This window comes from Spea bombifrons, chromosome 1 (assembly GCF_027358695.1).
Source record: "Spea bombifrons isolate aSpeBom1 chromosome 1, aSpeBom1.2.pri, whole genome shotgun sequence".
Classification (NCBI taxonomy): domain Eukaryota; kingdom Metazoa; phylum Chordata; class Amphibia; order Anura; family Pelobatidae; genus Spea; species Spea bombifrons.
The window spans coordinates 117,906,833-117,922,262 of NC_071087.1; the positions used below are offsets into that span (position 1 = coordinate 117,906,833).

Genomic DNA, 15,430 nt, shown 5'->3' on the forward strand with positions numbered 1-15,430 from the left:
GGGTCCCCTAAACGTCTTGGTTTTTCTGATAAGAAGGCCTAGGTAGGCCTTATGGGTGGCTCCCCTCCATCGAAGATTTCAGAAGATCTTGCCCTGTCATGGGTCTTTTGGCCAGGCTCCCCTGAAAAACAAAGAGACCGGGTGTTCACTGTGGCATTCTGGCACATTTGGCACTGAGCACCTGCACCGTTTGGCTTCAAGAAAAAAATAATCGACTGGGCTAAGCTGCGCCTATGTGCAGACCGGGAGGCTGCCTGTGCTGTCAGACATAGTATGCCGTTTTTACATATTGCTGACCAGCCCAGATAAAATGCTGCCCTGCAGTATGTGGGATGTATAGACTTATGGACGGGAACCAATTAGTTATACATATACTGCAGGGCAGCGCTTTATCTGGGCTGGTCAACAATACGTAAAATTATATGTGTTGTGGTAAACATGGCCCACGTGGGCACCCTACCAAACTCCTCTGCCTATCTCTGTTTCATTCCTGGCGCTCCCCACATGATCCCCACCGTGGGTGTCTGTGAGCAAGGGGCACATACACTGTTCACCCCCAGATGTTCCCAATTGAACCTATAGGGTAATTTGAAGAAGTGATGACGGCACATAAACGGTTGGGAAGTATAAAAGAAAGCGACCTGGAATGACAATATCAAAACTAGTTGAAACAGAGGAAGGCGTGAATGTCGGGGACGTAGTGTAACATCACGTCCTGCCACTATCGTAGCTTAGCCTCCATTTGGAAAACGTTCTGTGGCTGCTTGTGCTTGTAAAGTTTTAATAGTAAAAAACAATTTTTTTTAAACTTAAGCGCCGTCTTGCCGTTATTTAAATTCGGTTTCGGTAAGTTGTAACACACCGCTGGTGAGTAAGTCCAATCACCAAAGGGTCTCTCAGCCCACCAGGAGCACATTATATTCGCATGCAGAATTATAACATACTGTTGTCAGTTTGGCGGCCATATTGTTACACATCTCACCAGGACACAACATTTTCATGCTGATGACAAGGAAAGCGCTGCCTGCCCGTGGGATGTATAACTGAGTAATCAGCCTATACTCCCCACACACTGCACAGCAGAGCTTTATATGCGCAGTGGATGTGAATGCCTCCTACCTGTTGTGTGTTGAAGACACTGACTGTCATTAAACTAACGATTACAGAATATTACTAAAGAATTATCATCACCAAAGTCAATCAATTTAAAGTTTCTCCCCAAAAGCACGTTAATAAGGCCAGCTTAGAGAAGCACTGATTCACCTGCACCCTCGCGAGGACAACTCCTACAACTTTTCACATGCTGAGAAACCCTGCTACAGACATAGAAACCAAGACAATGCCCCTTAATACACAAGCGACGCTTCATTGCTCGTATACGTGTTAGTGCGCATGCGTACAGAAATCCGACTCCTCTCTGAGGCGCTCCAAGCAGGCCTCAGCGTAGCCAATAGAGCAATTGCTGGGAAGTTGATGAAGTCACGGGTGTCCTAGTATAAAAACTAATCCTATGTATTTATCCGGGAAGGGAGGGGGGTATCTCTCAATTTAGCCTGCCTTTGTATAAGAGGAGCTGCTCCTTGGTGTAGTAGGAATGGATGCCTATCAGAGTAGAAAGCAGTTTTTCCCACAGTATTAGTTTATTTAACCGTACACGTTCATTACCCGCCCTCTATAAACACGGTCACGTTTTACGGCTGACGCTAAAGCAGCAAAACTCCGGCGTCCTGTCTCCATGCCAACAAGCGGGAATAAGCGCGCGGAGGTATTAGTGGGCGGGGCCGCTGGTGGCAGAGGTAAAGCCGTGACAGCATGGAGAGAGCGGTGAGAAGAAGGTATGTTTCCCGCAGAGTTATATTAAGGGATATATAGATGGTGCCTCAGTGTCAGCATGTAACTAATACAGTGTTTACATAATATGCAGCTGACAGCTCAGTATACGCGACAGTATATGTCAGTATACATGACACTGGTTAATGTATAGTATATGCTTATGCTTAGGACCCCTCAGGGGGTGATGGGGCAAAATCTCAGGGTGACTCAGTTTAGAGCTGACTCATTCATTACTCTGCTCTATATTGCTCTGTTGGTACTTAATTCTCCTAATTAGTGCTTTTTTATTAGTATGTCATGGTTAATATCCCTGTTGGAATGAATGCTACTCAATGAATCATTTAGTTAACACGCTTGATGAGTTTTTACATATGATCTGCATAAGGGGCCATTAAAGGGTCAATATTTAAGATTATTGGGGGCAGCTCAAGTTCCCAGGTATGCATACTTTTGCTTGATTTCTGACTTGATCTGATTTCACCTGCTTGATGATGTGTCAAAAAAGAGCATGTGCCCTCATGCCTAAGCTTCGATGTTTTGTTAAAATAATGCTGCAATGAGTGTTTGATGGCTGCTTTATTCCCATATGTTTGATCCCTACTAATCTAGCCCATCATACCTTTACAGGGTACCTGGGAGTAAGCCTCCAAAGAACGTCCGTCCTGTAACATACCGCGTGGGGTATACATGGAATCGGGGAGGCAGGCTGAAAGAACTGCGTATAAGGTTTGTTGGGACTGGAGGTTTATGAACAGGTGGAAAGGACAGGTATCCACTTTTTTTTTGTATTCAATCTTGATTGCGTAACAAATACTGTCCTCCATGTAGAAATCTGGCCAGAAAGTTCCTGCTTCTGTGGATTAGAAAAACATTTGGAAGAGTCCTTCCTTCCACTGCAAGGTAACAAAGTTTGATCTGTATGTTCCATCTCTAGTGAATTAATTTAATGATTGTCTTGGATGTTTGGAATTAAACATTCCTGTATTAGATGACATACTGGCAACCATGTGATTGTCTTACCTCTTTACACTTTTATATGCTCTTTTTTAAGGTTTTTTTTTTCTTGTTCTCTACCCCCCCCCCACGGTTTAAACTATTTAAATTTATACATGAGCTTTGTGTCAAGGAAAAAAGTTAATAACTTTTATTTAGTCAACACAGAAAAAAAGGTAAAGGACATAGACGGTTGTGTTTTCATTTAGATCAAATAGATTGAATCGGAAGAACAGACGTCCGAGGGCCCAAAAGCTTTGGTGACTCTACCTCTTTTCCTGTGTTGAGTAAATAAAATATACCAGGTTTGACTCTTTAATTAAACCAATCCCGCTAAATCCTTTTTCCTTGTAGTGGGAGCATCGTTTTTTCTGGATTATTGTTTTAAGGCTTATTTAAACATAAAAAATAATTTAGTGTTTGTTTCTGCAGGCTGCACCACTCCAGTTGGTTGTTGCGTTCATGTTTTGACAAGTGGAAAGAGGAGTGGTGGGTTTTACGCAAGGAGTGGAGACTTGGTATCCGAGCTGAATGCCATCACAGGTCTGTGTTACATATTTTAAGCTCCTCCACGCAATATAGTTTTGCTGTTCCAAAGTCCAAAACTGTCTGTGCTGTTGGTCTACTAAACAGACTAGGCAATAGATGTGAGAAAAGGTGAGCAGGTCCCGAAATTTGCATTATAGTTGCAAGCACCTTGCAATTATGGCACCAATCTTACTAAGGGTTAAATAGTGGGCTATGCATGTGATAGAAGGACCTGCTCCTTTTGTAAGCCTAATGTATTGATGTGAGAATGATCCATGAGGTCAGATCAGTCTTCCATCAATATATTGGATGTGAACCCTCAATGGGTTCTTGTAACACAATATCGAGTGATCCCTCATTATTAGCGCAACAACTCATTGCATTATTGTCCTTAGTAGCTCTTAAGGGCTTTGACAGTTTATTGCATAATACTCTAGAATGGTACCTTAGAACGGTAAGCTGATGATGCGTGAGTAAACATTGAGCATAAAACTGTAAAGAACAGTGAATTTCATGCACTGGCTACTTTCATAGATACTCTGAACAGTGAGTCTAATTGGAATGCTGCATAGAGGTACTTGGCAGGTTGGTAGGTAATAGGGCATTATCTCCTGCTTTGTTGTTTGAGGATCCGGTCGCCAGCACAAGACAGCATCATAGTTTTTGTGCCCAGTTATCTCTATCACTTGTACTCAAACTCTAGGAATGACAGGGTTCTAGTAAAGCTGCTATGTGAGGTTTCCCGCTTATGCTGCACTTTTCCCAACCTTGCAGGTATGTACTATACAGGTTGTGTTTCCAGGCATGGCAAAGATTTGTGCTTACACAACGCAAAAAAAAGCAGAAGGACCAGGTTGCGGAGTGTCATGGTGAGCGTTACAAAAACAAATTAATTTTTTTATTTCTATTTTTTATAAATATAAATACTGAAGAACTAGAAGGAGTTGTGAGATGGAAGAGACATCCTTTGTATTTTTTGTATGTAGTTATTGTGTCATTTGTTGTCCTCAGCTCAGAAACATGTGCTTTTTCAAGCATTACAACGGTGGATAATCTATGTAAGAATCCAAAGGACTAAAAAGCAAATGCTGTCTGAGGCGTTGGAGTTCAGGGGCGAAAGAGTTCTACGGTGAGTAGTCAGAATATCAATGTAACTTGTTGGATAAGCGTTGGGATTATGCCCCTGTCGCTGTACCTGCTTGTTCATATTTGTCTTTGTTACAGAAACTCTTGGAAGACGTGGACATTCCATTTTCAACAGAAAGAAATGGCGCATAAAATGGAAACCCTTGCTTTAAAACATTGGTCATTCAGTCTGCAATCCAGGGTATGTGGCAGACCATAGCTGCTTGATGATTAAGAAGAGCATTTCAATGTTATTTTGTAACCCTTAAGGATAAATGATTGTACATTGCATCGTGCCAGTGTGGAAAATGAAGCATATTTATCATTACCAGCTCTGAACAGCCTTGAAGAAAAAGTTACACCAACCTCCTCCTTCAAAGATCTTGTCATAACTAAATTGATTTATCAGATTATTAGAACTGCCTATAGCTTATATGTTTTTGGTTTTTTTGTAGTTCGTGTAATTGTTTTAGATATGTGCGGTTTAAAAGTACGGGGTATTTTACCCTAAATAATCTGATTATTATTTAGCGTGCAAAACTGAAACTAAAAGACAGGTTGAAAGGCACTGTTGATTGTCTAAGGACTTTGCTTGGTTCTTACAGAGTAATGAATTATCTCTTTTATGCTTCATCAACATCCCCCTGCCCTTTTTTTTTGGATCTCCTGGGTTCTGTAGGCCTGGCTGCAATGGAAAGCATTGTACTTTCACATCCAAATGGAGAATGAAAGGGAAGAGCGAGCAATGATGCACCACCGGAGATGGAAGCTCCAGGAAGTTCTCAGAGCGTGGCTGCTTTATTTGTATAATCGTAGAGAGAAAAAAAGGGAGCATAGTGAGTATTGAACCAGTAAACAGTAAAGAAATCAAAAGCCTGAATAATTTGCATTCATAGGTTAACTGGTTTTCCCAATGAGCTGCATTATTTGAAGTTTAACTTTTTTTTTTGGCAGGGTTGGCCATGGATCTTTATCATAAACACCTGACCGGCATATATTTTTCATCGTGGCGAGGTGCCTTGGAGAGAGCTAGGAGTGTACACACTGTGGAAGAGCATTGCGAGACCTTGGCTGGGCGCTGTGTTCTCAGAAGAGCTTTTAATCACTGGAAGCATTGTATCCTTTCTCTATATTCCATTGTGAATTGCACCTTAGTAAACATTGTCATTGATTTTATGTGAATAAAACAGTCTTTGCCCTATATTGTCATTTTCTTTAACGTAGATGTAGATATGCTAATATGTTCTGAGAAATACCATCTTTCGGAAATTGCCCAGGCACATGACAGGCGTCGCCTCCTGGTAATATTTCTCCAAACTGAGCTGGTGCTCATCATTCTCCAAAATGTTCTTTAAGCAGATTTATTACGTTTACATCATCTTTGTCTTTTCAGAGGTTTGGCTGTCACATGCTGAAAGTCAATGTCTGCCAGGTCCACGCATCTCAACTGAGAAACCAACAAGCTGCCCAACAGTATGATGTGATGGTGGGCATACAGTAACCGAAATTACCAACAGCTTCATAGTGTCTAAATAGTTTTTGATATTCAAAAGCATCTTTGGGGGGGTGGGGGAATTTTCCAGGACACATCGGTCCATGCTATCATGCTTCCACACCTGCAACAGCAGTAAAAGCCAGGTTGCCGGCAAACCAAATGTTCACTAGGAATAAACGTATAAGGAAAAGATCAGCTCTATGACTTTTTTTTTATTCTCCCAAGGAGCAGCTTAATATTAACATTGACTTCAGACTCTATTTGTATGCCCAGTGCAAATATTTTATACATAGCTGAATTATAGAATATTAATGTTCCATTTTGTATCAGAATGGCTCTTCATAATCCCGTTTTTTTACCCTCCCAGCTCATCTGCAGGTCTTGGAAAATCTGGCAGTCCCGTTTGGAGCAGAAAGAAGAGGAGCAAATCCGTCCCCTAACAATGGCGGCACATGCTCACTACAGGTAGTATTTGTCTATTCCAACCAACTTCCAACAACAAGCCTTCGCGTTCTGCAGGGGAGATGTTACTGATGACATATTTCTTTTGCTTTAGGCAAACGTTGATGCTGAAGTCTTTCAATGCGTGGTTACAGTACAAGGAAATACGACAAATGAAACGGGTACATAATGTGTACTAGAAAGTAGGAGTCTTCTCAACTTCCCACTCAATATTTTGCAACTGAATATATCTGTCTTTTTGTATAAGACTGGAATTGATAGGTGTTTATATAGTTAGTTTATAAAGTTATGACACTAAGAATATGATTCAGAGATTTGCAGCGCTTTTTCTGTCTGGGATTCAGGTTCTACGTAGAGCTGCAGATGATCACTTTGCCAGGAGTACGTTGCCTCGCAGTTTCCAGCGGTGGAGAGAACATCAGATCATTCAGAAGCAGAACAGGGAAATGGAGGAACAGGCCACACAGTTTCACAGGTAAGCGATATACAATGCATGTATTCTAAAAATCCACAAAATGATCTTTGTAGTAAAATCAAATATTAAAAAGCAGGAGTTGTTTCAAAGCAAAGTGTGGAAACTCCTTGTATCCCTGGAAATCAACAATTCTTGTATATTAAATTCATAAATAACAATATAGTCTGTGAACAACCCTAACGATATACGTTAAACTAATATTTGTGTTAAAACTAGTGGTTTTTTTTTAAATTTGATCTTAGGAAATATACAGCTGTTAGTAACATTACTAAAAGATTTCAAATGAAAAGTGTTTGGTGATTCATTTGGGTAGGTGTAATCTTCTGGAGCCTTTACTGCTCCACCAACATTTTAGTCCATTAAATAAATAAAATAGCAGTGGGCGCATTGCTTGCTTTGGGAGTTGTAGTTTCCTGACCGAAGCGTTTTCTAGTTACCTCCTTCTGTAGCATAGGAAGTGAAGAGTGGACAGAAGATGATGATAGTACATAGGGCCAAGTGCAGGTGGAAAGGTAAACCTGTGCTGAAGTCTTCATTAATATTGTTCCTATTTTGTGTAAGATATAAAGTACCCTTTTTGGTTTAAAGCCCCAAATCCAAAACAATCATTTTTTTCAGTCGAAGAACCAAATTCTTTGATGTTTTTACATGCATGGTAGATTCTGCTTATACATTCGAACAAGTCAATCTATTCTAGGAGCGTCTCCTGTTTGGGTTTCAGTGACAGATGTCTCCTGGCTGAGTACCTCTTGAGTTATACTGTATATGTTCTTTACATACAGATTAGGAATGATCACTGTATTGTGCTGATCCTTAGGTACTCTGTGCAAAGATGGATACTCTCCACCTGGTGTCAAAAACTGAACCAGCAGAGGGAAAATCGCTTGTCTGAGAGAATGGTAGGTCCTGTTGCTGACCACCCCAGCATTGCTGTTGATTGCATCTCGCCATTTCCAAGACCACTATACCATTTCTGAGATCACAAAAGGAGAAGAAGACTAGCATCGGATCTCCAAGATGGAGACAGTAGTTGTAGCTGTAGGCCTAGCAATTTATGTATTACCTTTTTGGTAATTGTTCCCTCTATTCATCACTTTTATTGCAGGCTATCCTACATTGTAATTGGAGACTCCTGGAGCAGCACTGGATCAGGTGGAAGGATTGTCTAGTGTCTGTCCTGGAGGAAAGAGAAGCTGACACTCTAGCTGTAGAGCATTGTCGAAGAGCCCGACTCTCAAAGGCTTTACAAATATGGAAAGCAAACGTGTATGAACTAAAATCTGAGTAAGTTCTGTACCTTTACAAAAGTACCTGAGAATTTACAATAGATGAAATCACAGTCACTGACCCGAGGGTAAAATAATAGCAGTCCCGTCTCTCAAAACACCGCTTACATTTAAGTATATAAACGTAACCTTCAATATAAGATGGTGCATTACTCTCTCTAATGTGCAATGCCCTATACAGCCCTACCAACAGAGAATGCACATTATGGTACTTTAACCTCTTAAGGACCTAGGCTATTTTACACTACAGGAAAAGGGCAGATTTGGTGTTTGCTTTCTTCATCTATAATTTCCCTCAACATTTATTCAGTTTTCCAGGTATATAAATGATACACTGCTAATGTAAAGGGGAGAGAATAACAAAGTATATATTTGTTAACTTGCTCTGAGTTGGTAACCCTATATGCCTAAATGATTTTCAATTATTTTATGTTTTTTTTTAATATTTTTATTAATAATAAAATTTAGGTTAATTATCACTTTAAAAAAAAAAAAAGGGGACAGCCTCCCTTCTTCTCATGAGCAATGTGGGGGGATTGGCCAAGAACAAAAACAAAGGCAATGGTTACGATGCTTACCCATGCTTGTGGTTTGCTGTAGAAGCGACCATGTGGACGGCAATGCAGGGATTGGATGTGCTCAGGCCAAGTGCGTCAATTACGCAGGAGCAATTTTATCTGATTCGTTACAGGCCCTATAGGACCATTTCTTTCCCTGATGTCTGATATGTCATTAGTCACAAAGGGGTTACTATGCATAAGTAATAAAACACTTGGTGAATGAGTTGCACTGCACCACCAGCTCCACTGTGGGTCTTACATGCTAGTTGCGGCTTCTCAAATCAATAGGAGCTTTGAAAGAACCCCTGGAAAAGGATGGCTGGACTGTCCGTTTTAAATGCGTGATATTAACTCGTGGCCAGGCACTATTTCTTTCATTGATTAGAGAACAAAACTGTTGTCTCTTCACTTTCCTTTAGGCTCGGTTACTCGGCTGGCAGGTTGTCTCAGTGGATATGACCAGTCTGTAGCTGTTATTAGCCCGGTGGCCTTGGTGTACCATCAGCATGGTATCCTACTAAATAGGCTAAGAGGCAAAAGAAGCATTGGTTGCTATAGCAATTACACCATCTTCAGTTTGCTAAATATTTGCTTTTTATATGTAACCCAAAGCATTAGATCTCTTATAAGGAGCGTATCTTGGTCCCCCCCATCACAATGCAGTGAGAATGGGTCAGTTAAACAGGACGGGTGACATTGCAATTGTAAGCACCGTCTCAATTAAAAGTTGTTTACTGTAGTGTAGTTATCGGAAATTTACATGCGGATTCACATCTTGACAAAGGAGAAAGCAAAGCTGCACAGCCGAGCCCGTGCTTACGTTTAAATCTGTGCCATTTGTTGATGAGTAATGAAGATACATGCCCACAGCAGATCACTGCTAAACCCCACACTGATTTCCTTCACAATGCGTTCACTTGTTTCTGTATCAGAAGGGGCCGAGAGGAGGACGCCGTGCGTCATCACTGCCAATGCCGTGTACAGAAGGCCTGGCGCTGCTGGAGAATGGTGAGGGGTGTTCGTTTGGCTCGGCCTGCTTACAGTGAACTTTTCACAGCGTGCTGCGTGGGGGAGGCAATGCCAGCTGTCCAGCGGGGCTGACAATATCACAATTAAAGGCTTCTATGTGCGTGAATCGGTATATATGCGCGGAGCGAGTTTTAATTCATATAAGTGACATTTATACTGCGAAATGGGTAATCTTTCTTTTGGTGGCAGTTTGTGGCCTACAGGCTTCAGAAAAGACAAAGTCAACTGAGTGCAGATCTATATCACCAGCAGCGCCTTCTAGCCCGGACTCTGGTGGCATGGAAGGTAAAGTCCTATTTAAAGTCCGCTCTTTTTTACTTTAAGGTGCAAGGAAATATTGTACAGTATATATATTACCCCGTGCCCATTCTCACTCTGTTATAGCTTTGTTGCTGGAACTCACGGAAGATATTGCTTCAAGTGGAGGAGAAAAACAAGCAGCATAAGGATTCTCTCCTGAGGTTGGTTCTGTAACGACGAATGAGTTAATCTGCTTTGTGGATTTTTTTACGTTCCTGTTTACGTTACCATGGTGTCCAGTGCGGTCATTCGTACAGCTTTTAATATATCTGTAATTGCTGCTTCTCGAAATATTATTATGCATGTTATGTGGCTGGAAAAAAAAATTTCTTGATGCTATAGGCTCAAATCTTGATTTAGAGTAAACCCAAATTTACTTTGTGATTGTACATGATTTGTATCCTTGACTTGCTTTAGATTTTGTCTCTTAGAGCTTCGCTTTACACATGGAGAAGGCACGCGGTAGCCCAATCTGTGGAGAGAAGGCTGGAAGCCCAGGCTCTGCATCATTACAGGACCATGATCCTTAAACAGGTTAGCCATCAGACTTCTGTGTGTACTGCGGGCTTTTAACGGATGCATAGTGACCCACATCTGCCGTAGGTTTTGCACGCATGGAGGGACACTGCGTGTATGCAGGCACATCGCAGAGCCCAGAAGGATGAGACCCTGAGGGAGGCTGTTAAGAGTTTGCAGAGAGGTACGAATCTGAACAAAGGAAGCTGATCGTGTGGGAAACCACCGTACCTTAACCTAGTATCTGTTACAGGAAGACTTTCCTTCTTATTTCATCGCTGGATGGAATGCAGCTGTACAGCTAAGGAACTAAGGCTTAAGATGGAGATGGCTGCAGAGTATCACGCCAAAAAACTTCTGATGATATGCATCAAGAACTGGAAATGTTACCATGATCTTTGCTTGAGGAAAACGGTGAACCATTATTGTGTCTACATACAAGCTGTCATTGTCTTTATGCTCCTAAAGCTTTCTGTATGTACAGAATGAGCTAAACTCACTGGATGCTGCTGTTTCTTGGTACAGCTGCTGCAGCGTCAGGAAGGCTGGTTCACGGCACGCAGACTTGGAAAATTCATCCTCGGACTGTGGCACCAAAGGGTAAATGATGAAACCCATCAAGTCTTGGTGAAGTTTTTTTAAGCAGTCCCTGATGTGGTTAAAATGTGTATTTCAGCTGGTGGAAAAGCAAGAACAGGATAAGAAGACAATCCAAGCCTTGTGGCACTGGTCCCTCACGCTCCAAGGAAAGGTATTACAGTCCCTTTTTTTTTTTTTTTTCCTAATGCCCTTTTTTGCCTGTAGAATTTTAAAATGCAGTTTTTAATTAATGTTAGTGTGGTGTACTTGTATACGCGTATAATAAGCATTAGCTCGCTGTATTACGCTTGACTTTTATGCCTAGGTGTTTGATGGCTGGGTGGCTTATGTCTGGGAGCGTCGGAGAAAGAAGAGTCGTATCAATGAAGCAGTGGATGTGTATCGTACAGACCTTCTACGGGAAGGGGTCTCCAGAATCTTGCACTACATGTCTGACATGAAACACTTAAGAGCTCAGAAGACCACTCAGTATCAAGTAAAGGTACAAGGTGTTCCACAATAATAGGCCAATAAGGGCTTGGCTAACTTATTCTGCTACTCTATAGCTTTTGTGTGCTAGGGAGACATGGCTAATCCTTCTGATATTCCAAATGTGCTTTTTTTTTTTCCTTTCCCCTTTTCCTTTCCTCAATAGATTAGATTGTTTCAGGTTATTTTACTTGGTATAGTTCCTAGAGTACTAAATTTTCCTTTTCTCCATCTCTTGACTTCAGGAAGTGTATACCCTAAACCTCGCGGCACGGCACTGTGCCATGGTTTGGAAGGAGAAAGTTTTCAAGAAGCGCACACAAGTCCCTCCAAAAAAAGTGACTTTCGACATCCCTCCTTTCCATGTACCACGTAAAAGTGACGTAAGCCACACAGTGCCACCATCTGCACTCCAGTCTTCTTCTAGGGACAGGGAGCTTACTGCTGCACAGGGCAGCGGGGAACCCATGCTGAGGTATGTGTAAGTAGGGCATCTATACGTTAATGTGTATATGCTAATGCACAGGTCAGGACACCAGTGGAGATACACTTACCAGAACAGTCTAATGTCTAAACGAGTACAATAATAAAACTTCCTTCAAGTGATAATTTGAAATCGTGGCATGTTGAGGGAGCACCCACCATTTACAGACTGTCCTATGATTAGCACTGTGGGTTTAATCGTAAAACCCCTCTATATATGACTGTACTACTACTACTGTGACGGGGTGATTGCCTGTCGAATCTTAAATCGTGTTTTTGCAGTATGGTATTGGATAGCAATGTGAGTTTTAAACCTTTATGTATATAAAGTATACTTTATAGTGAAGTGTCATGTGCTCATCCCTTTATGCGATTTAATTCCTTAAGAAGGAGTTGGCATTTGCCGTCTCTTGTTCTGTACAGAAGCACATTGCGGTCAGACAGGTTAAAACCCCGCACTCCGGAATTTCTGCTACACTCGTTGGAGAAAGAGGGGCTGCTGGGATCTGTGCTGAGGTGAGAGTTCAGGGGTGTAATAATCTAAAAGTAGTGATTCTTACAATACCAGAGAAGCACTAACAGGTACACTAATACTTTTGTGTAATCGCAGTGACTGCACGATGTCAGATCATGCAGAAACGGACTCCGTATTGAAGACAGACTTGCGACCAGAACCTGCAAAACCAGAGCAGGGCATCCCTATTGTGCCCCCGTACCCTGTGTGTGGTGTAAGTATCTGTCCTGCGCAGCCGCCTGCAGCCGTTAAGACCACCTCAGCTGAAGCATCTATACCTACCGTTGATCTGAGCAGCCCACCTGCGGCACCTGTATCTGAAGTAGCTCCTCACTCGAAACCACAGCCTTCTGCACCAATTCCAGCATTAAGGCCTCCTTCGTCTTTCACACCTCTGCCACAGAACCAGATATACCTGGTAAGTCATCGCTTGTTAGCCATTGACCATATTCACATCGCACAAGAAAAGTCAGTGAACCTGTGTTGTGTATACCAAAAGCAAAAGTTTCTCAAGATCTCTATTATGATTACTCTCCATTACTGCTACAATATGCTGTTTAGGGTAGCCTTAAGAAGGGCAGACGAGGAGAAGGAAGAGAACTTGGATTAGAAGATCCCCAAACAAATAGGTTGTTCATAAATAACAAAAAAAAAAACAACAAAACGGTGATTGACTCATGGAACAGTCAATAGCAGCATTTTGGTTCTTCCTATTATGGTAGCCAATGATCTTACAAAGGTTGTTAAAGTGGGAGCATGCTGCCAGCTGAGCAAGTTGGCAAGAAGGGGACAGCCTAGTGTTAATGGCACTACTTTCATAACTAACAAGTGTGTGTGTGTGTGTCTCATATATATGAATCTCAACCTCGCTCGAACACCCATGTACACATTCTTTCTCCTGCTCCTCCTCTCCATCTCCCAGGTGCCACAAACCTTAGGCTAAGCTCTAACACGCCACATCACTGCCCCCTACTGGCGCAGTCACGTAACGCACCCGCCTCAGTGGGTCTCTATTGGCAAGAAACAAGTTTATAAAAAAAAAAAAAAACCCTTCCTGACATGTAAGGATCAGGTGCCCGTCACTCACTAAAAACCCCTCATAAAAAAAAAAACATAAAGCACAAGAGTGAATGAATTAATTTATTTTAAGGGCAAAAAAAGATTGTTTTGGTGGCCTACAGCCCCCAACGGAATTGTAGCCTTCAAGTGGGTGCATCGGAGGCCAAAACGTGCTCCACTTATGTAAATGTGTATTTTCTGTCTACATTGTGTTTATGCCTAACCTTCCAATATTTTGTAACCTTTGTGTATGCAAAACTATTTACTACATTTAGCAAGGTGATTAAAGTATAATCCTCTGGCAGCAGAACAATTTCCAGAGGGTTAACGGTTTTATGCTCCCTTGTTATTACCATGCTGCTTCTTCACTGCCAGGCTGCATGGTCCCCCTTCCGTTTAAGCCTGTCCCCGCTGTCACAGTAAAGGGCTTTTAACCCCCAGCACTTGGCAGGCCCTGGTTAGGTGACGTATCTTCTTGTATTAAAATATTGGAACTTTACCCCTACAGCCTAAATATCTGAACATTGGCCAAAGTTAATGGGAATTGTTCAGCTGCTGGATGTCTTCAAGTAGGCACTCATGCACTACATAATAAAGTACAAATCGAGGATGTCACCACAATCTTGTTTGATACTTGTAGCAAACACAGCAGCCTCGCTCAAGGTTCGATCTGAAATAGCACTATATTTATAGATACGCAGGAAGTAGCTACGCTTGATCTCGCACATTTTGCTTGTGTTAATAGTGATTTCCTCTTTCTTCAGACTACTGCTGTTCCTCGCGGTGTGGAGCTGCCACGTCATGATTACTCCAAGAGGCTGCTGTCGCCAAGTGACTTCTTGCATGGATTAGACACGCAGGCATTGACGTGCAGCAGTAAAGGTGGGAATCCGCATGACCCCTATATGAAATAAGGCTGTGGACAATGCTTATTTCTCCTGTAACACGTAGCAGAATTATAATGCTTGGTTCTGTTACTAAGCTTCTGTCTAGTAGCTAAAGACCCCCCATATGTTCATGTCATTTATGACCTATTCTGTTGCAGTGCTGGGGGATCCAATTTCTAAGCATGCAGAAGTAGAAAGGAAGACTACAGCCCTGGAACAAGAACTCGCACACATTCAACGGGCGATGCAGCAATACCACGATGAGAAGCAGGAATTAAAGTATGTAACATTAAAAAAAAAACAAAAAAAAAAACTGGGGAATTGTAATTCTGTGTAAGATCAGGCGATCGATTAACCTGTTCATTGTCTTCTTCCAGATCTTTACGCAGACATGCAGGAGTTCTGCGCAAGTGGCTAGACACCAGCGATCCTCTGCTAAACCCTGATGAACTACTGGTCACAGAAGAGGTGCAAACCGAGCTGCAGCAGGTAAAGCATTGCATATACCTCTGTAACCCCACATTACCTGACACTGCTTGTCTGGCTCGAATATCGCTGCTTACACTATGATTTTCAAGGGCTAATAATAATGGCATGTTATGCTTTCTATCTCCTACTGAATGCCTTATTCCCCTGTAGCTGGATTTGCAAATCGAGAAGATGGAACGCCGGAGAACTACAGCGAAAAAGACAATTCAGGACTATATCATTCGCACACAAGAAATCAGGGAGGCTCTGGGTTCTTTACAATGACCGAGTCATTTTTCTCCATTTATAATAAACTGTCCTAAATAAAATAAACATTAACTTTTTTTTT

The 15,430-nt window shown here is 41.9% G+C and overlaps 1 protein-coding gene across 1 annotated transcript; it reads left to right on the forward strand.

Moving 5' to 3' along the window:
- Positions 1–1,699: 1,699 nt before the first annotated feature.
- On the forward strand, positions 1,700–15,430 carry SFI1 (SFI1 centrin binding protein). The gene is made up of 34 exons (XM_053452547.1): positions 1,700–1,835; positions 2,461–2,559; positions 2,662–2,733; positions 3,259–3,369; positions 4,129–4,223; positions 4,366–4,483; positions 4,579–4,681; positions 5,159–5,315; positions 5,434–5,595; positions 5,710–5,780; positions 5,873–5,965; positions 6,342–6,439; positions 6,531–6,597; positions 6,781–6,911; positions 7,729–7,810; positions 8,017–8,195; positions 8,508–8,515; positions 9,177–9,266; positions 9,485–9,765; positions 9,976–10,071; positions 10,171–10,247; positions 10,518–10,620; positions 10,690–10,786; positions 10,856–11,016; positions 11,128–11,202; positions 11,279–11,353; positions 11,507–11,683; positions 11,916–12,151; positions 12,577–12,669; positions 12,764–13,229; positions 14,491–14,608; positions 14,772–14,892; positions 14,991–15,102; positions 15,253–15,430. Exons 1-34 carry the CDS (start codon positions 1,813–1,815, stop codon positions 15,364–15,366), a joined length of 4,161 nt encoding a protein of 1,386 aa, XP_053308522.1. The 5' UTR covers positions 1,700–1,812; the 3' UTR covers positions 15,367–15,430.